The 20,154-nt window shown below is 41.6% G+C and overlaps 1 protein-coding gene across 2 annotated transcripts in view; it reads left to right on the top strand.

Annotated features, from left to right (window-relative positions):
* The window catches only part of IFI35 (interferon induced protein 35), a 216,155-nt gene that overhangs the window by 13,531 nt on the left and 182,470 nt on the right, over nucleotides 1-20,154 (top strand). Inside the window, exon 2 of one of the 2 annotated variants that reach the window (XM_073608361.1) lies at nucleotides 2,195-2,285. The exons of the other annotated variant lie outside the window; for it this stretch is intronic. Within the exon in view, the coding sequence (XP_073464462.1) occupies nucleotides 2,274-2,285 (12 nt within the window). The 5' untranslated portion in view covers nucleotides 2,195-2,273. The remainder of the gene's footprint in view (nucleotides 1-2,194; nucleotides 2,286-20,154) is intronic. 2 annotated transcript variants of the gene reach the window in all.

The following is a 20,154-nucleotide window of genomic DNA, read 5'->3' on the forward strand; positions in this document are numbered from 1 at the left end:
ATATATATTTATATATTTTTTAAAATGACATCTACTGGGGAGCTTAGTGTTATATACCAGAGGGAACCATAGAAAAACATTTTTGACCTTAACAAACACTTTAACTACATTTACAGTGAGATATTAAGGTGATAATAAAAGGTGGATAAAACACCAGGTCAGATGGCATTCACCCATGGATCCTAAAAGAATTGAGCTCTATCATTTCAAAGCTATTGTTTCTAATTTTGAGGGACTCATTAATGACTGGAATGGTACCACTGGATTGACGTAGGGCCAATGTGGTGCCCATATTTAAACAGGGATCAATGTCTTTACCAAGTAACTATAGACCTGTTAGTTTAACTTCTATAGTCCTGAAGATACTGGAGAGTTTAACCGCTTCCCGACCATCATTATACTGCGGCAGGTTGTCTCCCCTGGGCCAGCCGTTGTAGCTGTACATCGGCCACTTTAAGACCACTGGAGGGTGCGCACACCTCCGCGGCGCGACGACTGAGCCGATGCATGTGCCCGGCGGTCGCGATTAATGTCAGGCACCACTTGGGGGTGCGCACACCTCTGCGGCGCGACGACTGAGCCGATGCGCGTGCCCGGCGGTCGCGATGACTGTCGGGCAACTGCATTCGTTCCACACAGAGACAGAATGGAGGTCTGTCAATGTAAACAAACCGATCTCCGTTCTGTCAGGGGAGAGGAGCCATATCTGTTGTTCATACTAAGTATGAACAATGATCGGTCTTCTCCCCCAAGCAGTCCCATCGCCCCACAGTTAGAACCACTCCGTAGGACACACATTTAACCCCTTGATCGTCCCCTAGTGTTAACCCTTTCCCTGCCAATAACATTTATACAGTAATCAGTGGCTATTTTTAGCTCTGATCGCTGTATAAATGTCAATGGTCCCAAAAAAGTGTCAAAAGTGTCTGATCTGTCCGCTGCAATCCCGATAAAAATCACAGATCACCGCCATTACTAGTAAAAAAAAAAAAAAATTATAATAAAAATGCCATAAATGTATCCCCTATTTTGTAGATGCTATAAATTTTGCGCAAACCAATCAATATACGCTTATTGCGATTTTCATATTTTTGGTAAAAAAAAAAAAAAAAAAAAAAGAATACATATCGGCCTAAACTGAGGAAGAAATATGTTTTTTAAAAACAAATTGGGGATATTTATTGTGACAGACCTAGCCGGGACAGAGGCTGTTGGAGAGGACTGAATGCAAGCCTATTGCCTTTTGATTATGGGCCCTGGATTTTCAATGGAACAATACTCTTTGTGAGGTGAATTAGAAATCCAGTCTGAACTGTACTAATCGGACTCAGTCGTGTATATATTGTATGTTGTTTGATTCTGTTGGGGACTCCTTACTGTAGATTTGTGTCCCTGAAGAGGGAGGAGGGATTCCTCCAGCAGCCCCCTGCTGATAAGACTGATTCATTCTGTTGGGACACATCCTGTGAGGAGATGCTGGTGTCATCAGCTCCAACTACCTGTGTTTATGTTAATTGAATGAGCTGATGACATTGTCCTCTATACAATGTAGGAAACGGGACGACTCCTATTGGAGCTGCTATTGTGAGAAATGTCCTGTGATAATTAACTCAGTCTGGGCAAAAGGTCATGTCTCAATCACCTAGGCTGTATAAAGGATTAGTTAATTACTCATCTTAATTAGGTTACGTTTGTATTGTTAGAGTAATCTTCTCCTGTGCATATAAGACTGTATTCTGGTTCTGAATAAAGTGAGTTCATGGTAGCAACAAGCAAGTGTCGCCTTGTTTTGTGCTCAGAGAGGTTGGAATATCTGATATCTGTATACAGACTGGGAGGAAGTGGTATATGACGGAAGCACTCAAGCGGAGTGTGGGACGTTCCGTGACATTTATTATAGCAAAAAGTAAAAAATGTTGTTTTTTCTTTCCAAAATTGACAGTCTTTTTTTGTTTATAGCGCAGAAAATAAAAATCAGAGGTGATCATATACCACCAAAAGAAAGCTCTATTTGTGGGAAAAAAAGGACCTCAATTTTGTTTTTGTACAATGTCGCACGACCGCGCAATTGTCAGTTAAATTGGTTAGGTTATCAGTGGTGTACCCCAAGGTTCAGTGGTGGGACCCTTACTTTTTAATATCTATATAAATGATATAGGGTCTGGGATTAAAAATACAATTTCTGTCTTCGCAGATGACACCAAACTATACAGTGGATTGGATGTCTCCAATTTACAAGCCAACTTCAATGCACTGTCTAATCGGGCAACTAAATGGCAAATGAGGTTTAATGTTGATAAATGTAAAGTTATGCACTTGGGGGCTAAGAATATGCATGCATCATACATACTAGGGGGAGTACAACTGGGGGATCCATAGTGGAGAAAGATCTGGGGGTTTTGGTAGATCATAAGCTCAATAATAGCATGCAATGCCAAGCTGCGGTTTCCAAAGTGAGCAAAGTCCTTTCTTGTATTAAGAGAGGTATGGACTCCAGAGAGAGAGATATCATTTTGCCCCTGTACACATTATTAGTAAGACCTCATCTGGAATATGCAGTTCAGTTTTGGGCACCAGTTCTCAAAGGATATCTAGGAACTGGAGAAAGTGCAGAGAAGGGCAACCAAACTGATAAGAGGTATGGAGGAGATCAGCTATAAGGAAAGATTACAGGAACTGAATTTATTCTCTCTTGGGAAGAGGAGATTAAGGGGGGATATGATCAACATTTACAAATGCATAAGATGTCCATATAGTGAACTTGGTTTAGAGTTATTCACTGTAAGGTCATCACAGAGAACAAGGGGGCACTCTTAACGTCTAGAGGAAAAAAGATTTCATCTCCAAAAGCAGAAAAGTTTCTTCACAGTAAGAGCTATGAAAATGTAGAATAGACTCCCGCCAGAGGTGGTTCTGGCCAGCTAAGTAGATTGCTTTAAGAAAGGCCTGGATTCTTTCCTAAATGTACATAATATAACTGGGTACTAACATTTATAGGTAAAGTTGATCCAGGGAACATCTGATTGCCTCTCGGGGGATCAGGAAAGATTTTTTTTCACCTTCTGTAGCAAATTGGATCATGCTTTGCTGGGGGTTTTCACTTTCCTCTAGATCAACTGTGGGTGAAGGATTGTGTATATGGAATAGTAGTTTTATTTTTTTTTTTTTTGGTTGAACTAGATGGACTTGTGTCTTTTTTCAACCTGACCAACTATGTAACTATATTCATAAACAATACATTATCGCAGACCCTTCACTATATGATTGTTGGTCATTTTTTTTAGTATGACAGATCTAATAAAAGCATGTTGCCACCCTAAAGTGGATGTAAACCCAAATTTTTTTTTTTTTTTTTGATGTCATAATGTAGAGTATAAGATTTCCTATCATTTGAGCCCAGTCTTGCCACAAAGAGTTAATCCAGCTCTGAGCAATCCTCTTTTATTGTTCAGTGAGAAAAAACTTGACAAACAGAGAAAAACTTTGTCAAATCCTCCCCCTTGCTGTGAGTGACAGGTGATTTCTATCTCGTGCACTAGCCTAAGACATGCATTATTTTTTAATTTCCTCCCCCACTCCTTTCTTCAGCAGCTCTGCAAGGATTGGCTGTTCCACACCTCAGCATGATTTGGCATGCTGAAGTCATGTGGTTACTTTCCTGTCTTTTCACTGGATGTTAGAGATCACAGCAGAAGTTAAGTGTTAGAAATACACAGGAGAAAATGCATATTGACAAGGGGAGTGTAGAGGTGGGCGGGGAGTCTACTGACATCACGACTCCACCCATCGAGCTCCAGACAACAGACCCACCCACAGAATATGCAGTTTTTCAGATCTCATAACAGACAGAGGGGAGACATTTGACAGGTAAAGATACATGCAGGAGGAGGTGTATATCCTTATAGCTAACCCCTATGGCAGTAGTTTAGAAAGGATGACATTGGGTTTACATCCACTTTAAGGAAATGCTGCATGAAGTCACATATGGGAGAATTGTAACTCTTTATTTCACCAAATGATAGTAATAACTCAGAAATTTCACAGAATATATGGAGAATACCACGTGCATATCCTACAAAGCCTAACAAATGGCTGTAAATGGGTAAAAAAAAAAGTTACCTTTCAAGTTGTATTGTATTTTTGTATTGTTCCTGTTAAAATTCTGTTTCTAGCCTAGGGGGGTTCCGACATCTGTTATCAGCTTCTTATTTGTTTATATTTAAAATGACTAGATCCTGAGAACAATGAAGCTATTGTTAATATGGTAATACCTTCTTACTAGGCAGACCCCCAGGATATTGTGTTGTGAGTTTTTACCCCTTTAGGAAGGCTGACAAGACTATGGGATTATAAAGATGATAATGGGGTTATAATTAAAGGGATTATGTGGAGAAGAAGCTGAACCTAGGAGTGGCATGCAGTTAAAATCTGCATGTCAGATTTTTTAGGTTTTTTTTAATAGAAATTAGTGAAACCTCCTTAAAATTAAAAGGTTATATACTTTTAGTGCAATATTTATACTTTTTATGGGAAATATTGTTACCAATATGTTATCAAGAAAAATACTGGAACTAGTTGAAAAGATTTCTTTTGAATTATCAACTTCTAACCTTGAACATTAATAAACATTTAATAGAGTAGAGTTTTAATACAGCATACAAAACCCGGCAATGGTTTGTAAAGCATTGCTTAAGGTCATAAGCTTGATTTACTAAAGGAGTTTAAAATGTTCACTTTGCTTAAAGGAACACTAAAGTTGTTTGTTATTTAAAAAAAAAAACAAAAAAAAAACATGCTATACTTACCTCCACTGTGCAGCTCGTTTTGCACAGAGGGCCCTGAACCTGGTCTTCTGGGGTCCCTCAGCGGCTGTCTCGGCTCCCCCCCGCAAGGACTCAACACTTTCATGTGAGCTCCCTCGCATGGTGTTGAGTGCTTGCGGGCGCTCTCCCGTGATACAGCCAGCGGCCATAGCCACTCGCCCCTGCCCCCCGGTGCGCCGCGTCATTGGATGTGATTGACAGCAGCGCGAGCCAATCAACGGCCAGGCTGAGTGACGAAGAGGATGTCGGGAGCGAGCGTGGGACTTTCGAGGGGTTGGGTAAGTAAAACGGGGGGGCTGGTATTGTCAGATGTTTTTTCACCTTAATGCATAGAATGCATTAAGGAGGAAAAACTTTTACCTTTACAACCCCTTTAAGATAATAAGCTCGATTTACCAAAAGAGTTGAACATTTTCACTCAAAAAATGTGATTATTCACTTCACTTCAATTATCTTATATGTGAAAAGCAGTTTGATAATGGAGTTAAGATTATCAGCTTCTTTAATACAGTCCCACTGTATGATGTATGTATAAATTGTGAAGCTACATTCAAGTATGTTAAAGCTGTCAACCAAGACCAAAGTAATTCCTACCCAGGTCAATTTTCAGCTTTCAGCACTGTCACACTTTGAATGACAATTGCGCGGTCATGCTACACTGTAACCATATGAAATTTTTATCATTTTCTTCACACAAGAATGGGGAGATGCGCCAGAATGGGGAGATGCCTATGTTCTGCCTAGTAACATGATCTACTGTTGGGGAGATGAATGGGGAGATGCGCCAGAATGGGGAGATGCCTATGTTCTGCCTAGTAACATCATCTACTGATTCCTGTCATCGGGAGCAGTGATCTCTATCATGTTGTAGTGAGCCCATCCCATCTACAGTTAGAATCACTCCCTAGGATACACTTAACCCCTTGATCGCCTCCTAGTGTTTAACCCATTCACTGCCAGTGTCATTTACACAGTAATCAGTGCATTTTTATAGCACTGATTGGTGCTGTGTCTGCCAGAATGTCGCAGTCACGTTAAAAATTGCAGATCGCCGCCATTACTAATAAAAAAAAAAATAATAAAAATGCCATAAATCTATGCCCTATTTTGTAGACGCTATAACTTTTGTGCAAACCAATCAATATACGCTTATTTACGATTTTTTATTTTTACCAAAAATATGTAGAAGAACATATCGGCCTAAACTGAGAAAGAAATTAGTTTTTTATATATTTACCGCGCAATTGGTTAAAGATAGCTTAGCCATTAAAAAAAAAAAAACAAGAAGGTGGTCCAATAAATAAAAATAAATAAAGAAATAAAGTTAAAGTGATTTCATTATTCTTTGGGTGGGTATGGATTAATTAGGGAAATTTTGTAGTGATATTTGTTGAGATCATTTTGAGTATTGTCCTTGTTTGCTTATGATTTTTGCATGTTTTGCATGCTTTTGCTTAAAGATATAAACTTTCTAAAACACTGGTAGCTACAAGCACAATCCACTACATTTTACGAAGTTTGCACAATAGCTTCATTTTTGTAAATGTGCTATTACTAAAAATGCCCAAATTTAATTTGCAAATAAGAATTTAATTTGTAATTACACAAATTAGGTAGACTGTCTCAATATAATACTGGTTGTTTCAAATTTTTTTGGTTAAAACTTTGTCCTTTTTAGCTCCTTTTTCCTTTATAATATATAGAAAAATGAAATAATGTATTGAAGATAATACTGACAAAAGAAAGCTCTGTCATGTCCCCAAAACCATATATATATATATATATATATATATATATATATATATATATATATATATATATATATATATATATATATATATACCATATCTTTATCATCATGATAATTGCAGGTTAATGAGATTCCACTGTGTGGAAAAGATGACTCACAAATTTATTTAGCTGTCTGCCAACACACACCTTGCCCAATCCAATCTCCCACAGGTGTCAACATCACTATTACAACCACAACCATTATGTTGCTGTTATGGACAAGATGCCTAGACAATTTAATACTTAAATTTGGCATGGTATTTTTTTTCTGATACGAGAAGCACAAAAAAATGGTTGCAGTCAGGTTGGAACTTGCCAAACTGTGCAAACTCTTGCTACCAGTACAATAAACCCCCACTGTGTAGCCCAAGGGATGGGATGGAGAAACCAAGAATGCTGTCAATACAACATATAGATGTTGTGTATATATAGATCAGAAAGACAGTTCAATTGTGTGTCCCTAGGCAACTTTTAGGCCTAAACTACAGGGCTGGTGTTCCTATTGGGCTACTATCAGGCTACTGAACAATTTACCTACTTTTGGCAGTCACCTTGTTTACAACACATTCAAATGTATATTCTGCAAATTACCAATGAACTATTAAATCATAGTGTGAGATTACAAATGTAGTTTAGCCCTTACTGTCCTGATTAAATACACCTTGGAGGCCAAGAGAGGAAAAGTCAACACGAGGCCCCTGTGCAGAAATTATGTTTACCTCACCCACAGTAACACATAATGAACATTACCTGACATAACAACAATTGTTTTCGGCAATGAGGACCAAGATGAAAACTATTGATTGCCAACTCTTGGGATAGATAGTATTTTTTTTTTTTTTTTTAATATATAGTTTTATTTTAATTTATTTTGTGTATTGGGACCCTATTAATAAAGTTTAGAATACAAATGATAAATTAGAGGTTGTGTAGCAAGGGATGAGAACAGATAGAAATAAACTGAAAACATTGACGAGAGGTCTGAAAGGGGAGATAGTGAATATGTCAAGGAAAGAATAGGAGTATGGGGAACAGGGGAGAAAATGTAGAAGAGTGGTCTGGAGTATTAGGCCTGGGGAAAGCATTAGAAATTACCATTAGAAGAGGCAATTTTGGGAGGTTTTATTGCACAAGTAGTGAGAATCCACACAACGATGTACATTTAAAATTGGCCACAACCATCTTTATTATGCATCAGAAACATATAATCAGGAATTCCACTATTAAGTAATTCAAGTGACTTGTCCACAACAATAATATAAAAATAATCCTATTCTGTCCAGCTCAAACTAATCATCAGGATTCCTTTTTAGTAAGACAATACACACTGAGTTCAAATTTCAAACAATCAGTTCTCACTACTATCAGCAACCACACAATGGGGTAGACTTACTAAAACTGGTGCACTCAGAATCTGGTGCAGCTGTGCGTGGTAGCCAATCGCCTTTCTAACCTCAGCTTGTTCAATTAAGCTTTGGCAATAAAACCTGGAAGCTGATTGGTTTCTATGCAGAAGTGAGTCTGATTTTTGCACTCTCCAGTTTTAGTAAAGAAACTCCAATGCCTCTGAAGACTAGATAGGTGTAAATGCTCCCAACACCTATGGTAATTCTGCCATTGACGGAATGGACTTTTTACTTCTGTAGTTACCTTATTTCTTTCTTATGCAGGCCTGAGAAGAAATATGCTTTGTTTTATTTAACTTGCTTCCAGGCTTTAAAAAAAAGCAGTAAAAACAAGTACAATCTAGATTGAAGATTAAAAATATTGTGAATTTACTGTCCACCCTAACCAAATATATTTCAAACCAATCCGTATGGATCCCCTCTAAGAGCCGGTTCACACTAGGACGACTTGTCAGGCGACTTAGCCGCCTGACAAGTAGCGTCCCCTTCTGTACAATGGAACCGTTCTAATCGGAGCAATGCAAGTCGCTCCAACTTAGAAAAAGGTTCCTGTACATCTTTGGGGGCGACTTGAGGCAACTTGCACTGACTTCTATATAGAAGTCGTTTTGCAAGTCGCCGCTGCAGTCGTGTTCAAGTCGTCTAAGGCAGTCGCGCTGCAAGTCATGCTGCCTCAGTGTGAACCGACCCTTACAGTATATGTACCCCACCCAACATTACATGTCCATGCCTGCAGTATGGATCCTGTATTACAATATATCCTCCACCCAACAAAACGTGTCCATCCTTGCAATATGGATCCCTTCTAACACTATATCCCCCACCCAACAATACATGGCTACCCCCGCAGTATGGATCCCTCCTAACAATTAACCCTCATCTAGCAATACATGTTCATACCAGCAATATGGCTTCCTCCCTGACAATATATCCCCCACTAAGCAATGCATGTCAATCCACGCAGTATAGTTCCCTCCAAACAATGTAACCCCCAACCTGCAATACATGTCAATGCCACCAGAATGACTTTCACCCAAAAATATATCAACCATTCAGCAATACATAGACTGTATTACTAAAATTATTTGGACACCTGCCTTTATATGAACTTTATGCATATGAACGCTTCAGCCCCGGAAGATTTTACCCCCTTCATACCCAGAGCACTTTTTACAATTTGGCACTGCGCCATTTTAACTGACAATTGTGTGGTCATGCAATATTGTACCCAAACAAAATTTGCGTCCTTTTTTTCTCAACAAATAGAGGTTTCTTTTGGTGGTATTTGATCGTCTCTGCAGTTTTTTATTTTTTGCGCTATAAACAAAAAAAGAGCAACAATTTTGAAAAGCAAACAATATTTTTTACTTTTTGCTATAATAAATATCCACCAATCTAAACAAAAAAAACAAATTTATTCATCAGTTTATGCCAATATGTATTCTACATATTTTTGGTAAAAATAAATCACAATAAGCATATATTGATTGGTTTGCGAAAAAGTTATAGCATCTACAAAATAGGGGATAGATTTATAGCATTTTTATTATATATTTTTTTCTTACTAGTAATGGCGGCGATCTGTGATTTTTATTGGGACTGCGACATTGCGGAGGACAGATCAGACACTTTTGACATATTTTGGGACCATTGACATTTGTACAGTGATCAGAGCTATAAAAATGCACTGATTACTGTGTAAATGTCACTGGCAGGGAAGGGATTAACACTAGGGGGCGATCAAGGGGCTAAATGTGTTCTCTCATTAGTGTTTCTAACTGTATGGGGATAGGACTGACAGGGGGAGGAGACATATCATTGTTCTTACTCAGTAGGACCAAAAGATATGTCTCCTCTCCCCTGACAGAACAGGGATTTGTGTGTTTACGCACAAATAGTGTAAAGTAGTGTGTTTACACTACGTGCTCGTAGGTAGCCAGCGGCGATCGTGCCCACCGGGACCACCTAGCAGCACCTAAAGGGTACGACGTACCCATACGGGGTTTCGCCCAGCGGTACCACTCTGCCGCAGTAAATAGACATGAGCCGGTCGGAAACCGCTTAAAGGCATCTAAGGCTTAGCCCGTAGGGTTCAATATTGAGTTGGCCCACCTTTATAACAGCTTCAACTCTTCTGGGAAGGCTGTCCACAAGGTTTAGGAGTGTGTCTGCGGCACAGGCGGTGGTCAGCGGGGAGCATCGATAGTTTCAAAAAACTATTAGATAAGCACCTGAATGACCACAAAATACAGGGACATACAATGTAATACTGACATATAATCACACACATAGGTTGGACTTGATGGACTTGTGTCTTTTTTCAACCTCACCTACTATGTAACTATGTAACTATGTACCTATGTAACTATAATGTTTGACCATTCTTCCAGAAGCGCATTTGTGAGGTCAGGCACTGATGTGGATGAGAAGGCCTGGCTCGCAGTCTCTGCTCTAATTAATGCAGGCCAGTCAATTTCCTCAACCCCAAACTCGCTAATCCATGTCTTTATGGACCTTGCTTTGTGCACTGCTCCAAATCATTTGGTGGAGGGGGGATTATGGTGTGGGTTTGTTTTTCAGAGGTTGGGCTTGGCCCCTTAGTTCCAGTTAAGGGAACTCTTAAGGCGTCAGCATACCAAGACATTTTGGACAATTTCATGCTCCCAACATTGTGGAAACAGTTTGGGGATGGCCCCTTCCTGTTCCATCATGACTGCACACCAGTGCACAAAGCAAGGTCCATAGTGACATGGATGAGCTAGTTTGGAGTGGAGGAACTTGACTGGCCTGCACAGAGTCCTGATCTCAGTCTGATAGAACACCTTTGGGATGAAGTAGAGCGGAGACTACGAGCCAGGCCTTCTGGTCCAATAGTGCCTGACCTCACAAATGCGCTTCTGGAATAATGGTCAAAAATTCCCATAGACACTCCTAAACCTTGTGGACACCCTTCTCAGAAGAGCTGAAGCTGTTATAGCTGCAAAGAGTGGGCCAACTGAATATTGAACCCTACGCACTACCACTAGGATGCCATTAAAGTTTGTGTGTGTGTGTGTAAAAGGAGGCCTCTCAATACTTTTGGTAATATAGTTTAGCTATCTCAGTCAGCAGTATTGAACCCTCCTAACAATATATCCCCCACCCAGCAATACAAATTCTTCCCAGCAGTATGGATTCCCCTAACATTATAGCCCTTACCCAGCAATACATGTTCATTCCAGCAGTATGGATCCCTCCTAACAATTGAGTTGGGTCCATATATATTTGGACACAGGCACAATGTCCATACTTTAGGCTCTGTATGCCACCAGAATAAAATTAAAATGAAACAATCCAAATTAATTTGAAGTGCAGACTTTTAGCTTTAATTCAAGGGGTTGAACATAAATATCAAGTACAAATTTTAGGAACTGTAACCATTTTTATACACAGTCCCCCCATTTTCAGGGGCTCAAATGTTACATAGTTACATAGTTAGTAAGGTTGAATAAAGACACCAGTCCATCCAGTTCAACCTGAGTGAGCGTGCGTGTCTACAATTATCCCTGTCCCTGTACATTGCATCTCATTAAGATGCTCATCTATTATATTATTATTTTATTTAAGGTACCCATATAGCGCCGTCAATTTACACATACATCGCACACTCACATCGGTCCCTACCCTCAAGGAGCCCACAATCCAAAGTCCCCAACTCACATTCATATACTAGGGCCAATTTTGGACAGAAGCCAATTAACCTACCAGCATGTCTTTGGAGTGTGGGAGGAAACCGGTGTACCCGGAGGAAACCCACGCAGGCACAGGAAGAACATGCAAACTCCAGGCAGGTAGTGTCGTGGTTGGGATTCGAACCAGCGACCCTTTTTACTGCTAGGTGAGAGTGCTACCCACTACACCACTGTGCCGCCCCTGAAATGTAATGGGACAAATGAATATAATCATAAATAAAATGTTAATTTTTAATATTTTGTTGAGAATCCTTTACTGGCAATGACTGCCTGAAGTCTGGAACCCATGGGCATTACCAAAGACTGGGTTTCCTCCTTTCTGATGCTTTGCCAGGCTCTAACTGCATCTGTCTTAAGTTGTCCTTTGTGGGTCTTTCTGCCTTTTAGTTTTGCCTTCAGCAAGTGAAATGCATGCTCAGTTGGGTTGAGATCAGGTGATTGACTCGGCCATTGCAGAAAATTCCACTTCTTTCTTTTCCTTCAAAAGCTCCTGGGTTGCTTTTGCAGTGTGTTCTGGACGATTGTCCATCTGTACTGTGAAGTGCCGTCCAATCAACTTTGCTGCATTTGGCTGAATCTGGGCTGATAGTATATCTCTAAACATTGCAGAATTCATCTGGCTGCTACTGTCACATCATCAATGAACACCAATGACCCAGTGCCACTGGAAGCCATGCATGCCCATGCCTCCACCACGTTTTACAGATGACATTGTGTGCTTTAGATCATGAGCTGTTCCAAGCCTTCTCTACACTTTAATCTTAGTTTCATCTGTCCAAAGAATGCTTTTCCAGAACTGGTCTGGTTTTTGTAGATGTTTTCTGGCAAAGTCTAATCTGGCTTTTCTAATCTTTAGGCTTAGAAATGGTTTGCACCTTGGGGTGAACTCTCTGTATTTGTTCTTGTGAAGTCTTCTCTTCATTGTAGACTTTGACAATGATGCGCCCACCTCCTGGAGAGTGTCCTTCACTTGTCTGGATGTTGTGAATGGGTTTTTCCTTACCATAGAGAGGATCCTTCGATCATCCACCACTGTTGTCTTCCATGGACATCCAGGCCTTTTCATGTTGCTGAGCTCACCAGTGCATTCTTCTTTCCTCAGAATGTACCAAACTGTTGATTTGCCCACTCCTAATGTTGCTGCTATCTGGATTTTTTCATTTTTGAAGCCTTACAATGGCCTGTTTCACTTGCATGGACAGCTCCTTTGAACGCATGATGTAGGTTCACAGCAATAGATTCCAAATGCAAATACCACACTTATGCCCCGTACACACGGTCGGATTTTCCGATGGAGAATGTCCGATCGGAGCGTGTTGTCGGAAATTCCGACCGCGTGTGGGCTCCATCGGACATTTTCCATCGGATTTTCCGACACACAAAGTTTGAGAGCAGGCTATAAAATTTTCCGACAACAAAATCCGATCGCGTCAATTCCGACCGACTTCTCACAAACTTCTTTCTTTATTATTTATCGGGATTCCCTTAATATATTTTGATTTGTCACATCTGACAAAAATATTTTTTTGTTTTTTTTTGTTTTTTTTTTTTTTTTTTTAGGTTTTGTATTTTTTTTAAGGCTAATCTTTGTTTTATTTTATTTTTAGTTTTACTCCAGAATATTTTTGTGTGTGTTTTGTGTGTCAAGTTACCACAACACCATTGATATCTTATATTATTTAATCTCTTGGAGATTGTTTGGTGTTGGTGTCCCTTGTTAATTTCACATTGTACTTTAGAAATGTACCTGAATCCTCACAAACAAACTGTCCTTTTTGAAGGAAAACACACATAGGAGAGTATAATTGAAACCAAAAATCCTTTATTAAGGGCTCAGAACCAAACAAAGAGGGAGGCAATGCTGGAGAAACAGCAGAAATTGGCGAAGCCTTGGACCCCCAGGGCAGACCTCAATTCTTTAACATCAAAATTGGTGGCCTGAGGAGTCCATATGTAAGGGAGTGCAGTCTGGTCCAGAAGTCCCAGAGATCCGGAAAGCAGCAGATGACATCTGTGTCCCCAGGCTGTGGTACCACAAGAGGCTGCATCTTTTGCCAGACCAGACTGAACCCAGGTCATCACTTTCTGGTCTTCTTTCCACGCTTCCTTCCCGGCTGTGGCTCTGCTGTTGGAGATGTGGCAGGAGGAGGAGTAGGACCTGGAGGAGGAGGAGGACTAGTAGGACCTGGAGGAGGAGGAGGAGGAGGAGGAGAAGTAGAAGGACCTGGAGGAGGAGGAGGAGGACCAAGTGTGAGGTCACAAATGTGGGTAGCAGATGTTATTTGGCCCCTCAACCCCTTATTGAGAGCTTCCAAAATTAATGACTCACACATGAGTTGTTGGCCCTCCTCCATCCGCTGCATTTTACAGGCAATTATGCCAGCAAAGTCCTCCTCCACAGTGTGGGGGGCTGTCAGGGCCTCTGTAGCCTTCCAAAAGAGGCCTATGGCAGCCTCCTCCAGGGTACTCCTCTTCCTGCCACTTTCTCTTTGCGGGTGTAGGGGAGGGACCTGGATATCAGGCAGCCTGCTCGGCCCGGCCACCTCCTGGCTGAGACTTCCCTGTGTATGAAAAAGGGACATGGTTTTAGTTTCTGCATCATCAATCACAATCATAAATTAGTACTCCAAACTAACATCTAGTTAACATCATTGATTGGACAAGCAGAAATATTTAGAGGAATGCTATACCTGGTTCAAGCTGGGCTCCTCCACATGTGGCTGCCTGGAAGGCCCAGGTTGGGCGTCAGAAGCCTCAGCTGGGGGGGAAGGAAGACTGGAGAGTGATGACCTGGGTTCAGTCTGGCCTGCCAGAAAATGCAGCCTGTCATAGTACCACATCCTGGGGACATAGATGTCATCTGCTGCTCCGGATCTCTGGGAATCCTGGACCTTCTTGTGCTCCCTTAGATAAGTGCTCCTCAGGCCACCAATTAGGATCTTCAAATAGGTCATGTCTGCCGTGGGGATCACCGTCTTCACAAATTCCAGCAATTGATCCAGTGCTGCCTTCCTCTTTGTTTGGTTCTTATAATGTGGGTGGTTTATCTCCCAAAGACAAGGCAGCTCCCTGAACATATCTATGAAGATTGCCATAAAGTCGGTATCTTTCAAGATATCCATTTTCACTGCAAGACACAACACAAGACAAACCCTAATGTCAGGCAAAACTCTCCTAATCTAGTTACAATATAGGCCTCAATCTAGAAGTAGTATAGGCCCAAGTTTGGCTCTTACCTTCGTTATCACGATCGGCGCCTCCGATACTCCTTCCTCCGCTCACAGATCGTACGTACTACGCACGCGTGTTACGCTTTATACACACTGCGCATGCGTGTAACTCCGCCCGCCCCTGACGTTCTTTCTAGTCTATTCCCCGGCCTTTTTCGTTTGGCGCAGTGGGTGAAGAGCACATGGCAGAGTCAGAGCAGGTGCGTGCTAATTATAGAAACGAGGAGGAGGAGGGGGAAAGCCCGGATCCAGAAACGTCCCGATCCAGAAGGAGACGATTTAAGGCATCAAATATGTCCTTTGGTGAGATGTTGGAGATGGTCGACATCCTGAAGAAGGCCGACTATGATGGAAAGTATGGACCTTACCCCAACCCCAATATCAGAAAGGCCAAGATCATGGCGAAAGTGGTCAAAAGTCTGCACCGGAATTTCGGGTTACGACGATCGAAAGATCAGCTCAGGAAGCGGTGGTCGGACCTGAAATTTAAGAGAGCCCGAGCAGTACAGAAAGATCCGGAGAGTGCTGCAAAAAAGTAAGTAGTTGTGCTGTGTTCCTATTCTTTTTGTCTTTATTACGTTCGTGCTGCTCCATGTGCTTTTCTTAAGTGTTGTACAGTTTAAAATGGCAACTTTCATGTTCATGGGCACATTATTCATGCGTATCAAACATTTTTCTTTCGGCCTATAAAACACCATTGTTTAGGCCATATGCATTTGCCCACATTTTTTAGGGCCTACTTGTATGAAAAAATATTTGGTTGTGTAGATGGGTTTGTTACTAGAATGAAATGCAAACTAGATTCTGTGTAAGGAGAGGACACTCAGCAGCTGTTTTCACATCTGGACGCTGGAGCACTAGTGTGGGACACCAGAACACCATTTTTATTAGGGGGCCCACACAGGTGTTCCAGTGTATACTATAGGGGGGGTCTCCATCTGTGAAGCTTGTACAAAACAGGTAAAGTCTTGAAGCTTGACAACGGTCAATAAAAATTCTACATCTTGGAACTCTGCAAAAATAGACAATTGTACACCACTTCCAAGCAATGTTTCATCTTTATATTTCGGCCATCAAATATCTGTGTGCTAATTATACCATTTTTGTTTTACATAGGGGAGAAAAGACTCGGAGGACACCCCTCATCCGAGGAGACCAGATACCCCCCACCTCGGGAAGAAGGGGAAATACCCCCAACCCAAGAAGAGCAGGAGGAGGAAGAAGACATGGTGGAAATTGGCACCACAACAGGTGAGTGTCTGCTACCACAGGCTCAGGTAAGAGATGGATGCCGGCATATTTATAATACCTGTTTTTTTTGTGGTTTTCTCTCTTTTTAGGCGATCGTGATGTTGTGGATCCAGGGCATTTCACCTCGGAAAGTGCACAGATCCTGATTGGGGAGATCATGGGGTGTAATTTAGCTTTGGAAAACATCAAGAAAAACATCAATGATGTTATTCAAAAAAATAATAACATCATTGATGTTTTGGGGAGAGTTTAAAACCCCTCCAAATCCCCTCGTTTTTTTGTGTGCTACAATGTTAAAAATGTTTTAGCGATTTTTAGAAAAGCTAAATTTTGAGGATGCACACAGTGTGTCAACATGTGCTATCTGCCATCATGGGAGATCAATGGACGCGTTTTGGGGGTGCAACCCCTTCCTCAATAATAAAATAGCTGAGAGGAAGGGGTTGCTCCCCCAAAACACGTCCCTTGATCCCCCGTGATGGCAGCTAGCACATGTTGACATTCGTAAATTGGTGTGCATCTTCAAAATTTGGCTTTTCCTGGGGTGACTTCACCCCATCTGAACGCAATATCAAACACAGTTCCTAAATACTCATGTCTGATATTGCCTTCAAGTTTTACCATATGTGAACTTTGTAAGTTCAAGATTTGTGTCTTTCTTGTTGTTTTGAAACATGCCTGTTTTATCTTAAATGGACATTTCTATTTTTGATAATGCCACCACAAAAATTGTTATACAACAAACATGTTGGTTTGTTTTAAAAACCTTTTCTAAATGCACATGTGATTGTGCAGGTATTAAAAAGATTGTTAATCAAGAATTTGTGGATTATTGTCTCAACGCTACAACACTTTTGTGGTGATGTAATTGCTGCTTTCTGTGACAATGGGTGTTATTTCCTAAGGGCAAATCCACTTTGCACTACAAGTGCAGTTTCAGTGCATTTTCAAGTGCACTTGTAGTGCAAAGTGTATTTGCCTTTAGTAAATAACACCCAACAGTGCTTTGTATAAGGTTACACAATCACGCCATTTTCAGGACTCACCACATTTCGGTCAGGGTCAGCTAAAACAAACACAAGCAGTAAATGTCACCAAAGATTTGCTTAATTTTTTTTTTTATTTGATCAAGGTTTCACAAATTGTCTGGCATATTGATGGCCCCCCTACCCGCAAAGAACTCAAGGTAGCTTAGCTGGACATCACGGGCACTCAGGGAGGGCAAGCCAGGACGGCCACTTTCAAGCGCCGTCAGGGTTGTTTCATTTATAATTCCGGCCTCAGGCCCAACTGAGCCAGCATAGTTGGCAGAATGTTGCCGTAAAAAGTTATGTAGAACACAGCACGCCAGGATTATATGATTCAGTTTATACTCCGCCATATGGATGGGTGTAAGAAATAGGCGGAACCGGCTGGCCATGATTCCAAATGTGTTCTCCACCACTCTTCTGGCTCTGGCCAGCCGGTAATTAAAAACCCTCTGTTCCGGGGTGAGGGTCCTCATTGGGAATGGCCGCATAAGATGGTCCCCCAGCGCAAATGCTTCATCCGCAACGAAGACGAATGGGAGTCCTTCCACATTGTCTTCTGGAGGTGGCAAGTCCAAGCTGCCATTCTGGAGACACCTGTAAAACTCCGTCTGGGCGATGACTCCACCATCGGACATCTGGCCATTCTTCCCCACGTCCACATACAGGAACTCGTAATTAGCCAACACCACCACCAACATCACAATACTATTGAACCGCTTGTAATTATAATAGTACGACCCAGAGTTGGGTGGTGGGATGATGTGGACGTGTTTCCCATCAATTGCCCCTCCGCAGTTAGGAAAGTCCCACCGCTGGGCAAAGTGGGAGGCCACAGTCTGCCATTCCTGTGGCGTGGAAGGAAACTGTGGAGGAAACAAAAAAAATTAGTCTTTTTGTACATTAAAACATGGAAAGCAGATTAGACACAAACATTCTTGGCCAACATCAAGATAACATTTATTAATGGGAATTTTTAAACACCAAAGTATAAGGTACACCTATCAGATTCCCCCTCCCCCCCCTCTCATGGGCCATTTATAACATTATGGGGGGGGGGGGATCTTGGACAGGTAACCCTCTCCACTTCATTGAGAGATGAATGCCTAAATAATGGGTATTACTTGGAACAGCCCCTCCTTAGTTACACTATTGGCAGACCACTGGACAGGTAAGAAGTGTCATAATACAAAGATATAAATACACACACTGTATACATTTGAGCACATTTGGACATTCTGCTATTACCTATCAAGATAATAATAGGATACAAAAACTTTAAACAGTACCATTTGAAAGTATACAGGCAGGCCCTTGCACTACATGCTTTGGGGAATTCATCCATAAATCTGACCACAAAAGAGATGGGTATAGTGTGTATGGGTTTGGCAAAGTCAGCAGATAGATGATTGAGGATAGATAGAGAATTGGGATCAGCTGACTTAGCAGTTGGGGGGAGGGAGGGTTAAAAATGATTTGGGGACACCACAAAAAAAAGCCTCTGGCACTCTGCCTGAATTTAATGCACAAATCAGATTTCTAAACATTTTAGGGGGTGTTTGGGGTAAAGCACTACTATGGAGCTGATAAAATACATTGTTAAGTGACTACATGATGTGAATATAGGGCAGGAGAGCATGCTGGGGAGGTAAGTGAAGGCAAATATGTATGAAGGACAAAAAAAAAACATAAAATTCCAGCATGCATGAGGACAAAGGGGACATTCACAGCATATTCCAATCATGGTAATTAGGGAATGAGGAAAGAAATACAATACATTAGCAAACATTAAATACAATAAAATGTGATATTAAAGGATAATAATCTTACCTTAATATACTCCTTCTGCAGGACCTGAATGATGGCAGAACAGGTCTCTTGGATAATGATTCCCAGAGCCTGGGGGGAGATGCCTGTCGAGAACTTCAAGTCCTGCAGGCTTCTCCCATTCGCCAAGTACCGCAGGGTAGCGACGAGCCTCTGCTCCGGAGTGATGGCTTGCCCCATGCAGGTATCCTGCTTGCTGATATAGGGGGTCAGCGAAGCCAACAAACGGTGAAATACGGGGTCCGTCATCCGGAGAAAGTTCCTGAAATTGTCAGGATTATTCTCACGGATCTCACGGAGCAAAGGCATATGACAGAACTGGTCACGCTGAAGCAACCAATTCTTGGTCCATGAACTCCTCCCCACCCTGTTCATGGACTGGACTTGTGTCAAGGTCAGGACCCCAACACCAAGCCCCCACACAGCACGAACTCTACGAGGAGTACGTATACGCAACATGGCTAGAAAACGGTCAGCTGCTCAGAACGAAGTAACAGAACGCACTGAAGAACAGCAAGGCCTATGAAAAGTGACCTGAAAAACAGTAACGAACGAACAAGAACACAATGACTAAGTCACGCGGAGCTTGCTTGCATGCACCTAAGAGCAGATACAAACCCACAAGCACAAACTGAACCGCAGAAAACGATCTGAAAGCCACGAGTCTGAAAAAGCGCCAATCGTCTCTCACCAAACTTTTACTAACACGAGATTAGCAAAAGGAGCCTAAAGGGTGCCGTGCTTGGTTCTGAAATGGCCTTTTCTAGTCTCGTCGTACGTGGTTGACGTCACCGCGTTCTTGGCGATCGGAAATTCCGACAACTTTGTGCGACCGTGTGCACGCAAAACAAGTGTGAGGCAACATCCGTCAGAAAAAATCCTAGGATTTTGTTGTCGGAATGTCCGATCAATGTCCGACCGTGTGTATGGGGCATTAGAATCAACTCCGGACCTTTTATCTTTTTAATTGATGAAGAAATAACGAAGTAGTAGCCCATAACTGACCATGAAACAGCTTTTGATTCACTTGTCCAATTACTTTTGGTCTCTTGAAAAAGGGGGGATGA

The sequence above is a fragment of the Aquarana catesbeiana genome, linkage group LG12 (genome assembly GCF_042186555.1).
Source record: "Aquarana catesbeiana isolate 2022-GZ linkage group LG12, ASM4218655v1, whole genome shotgun sequence".
Taxonomy (NCBI): Eukaryota; Metazoa; Chordata; class Amphibia; order Anura; family Ranidae; genus Aquarana; species Aquarana catesbeiana.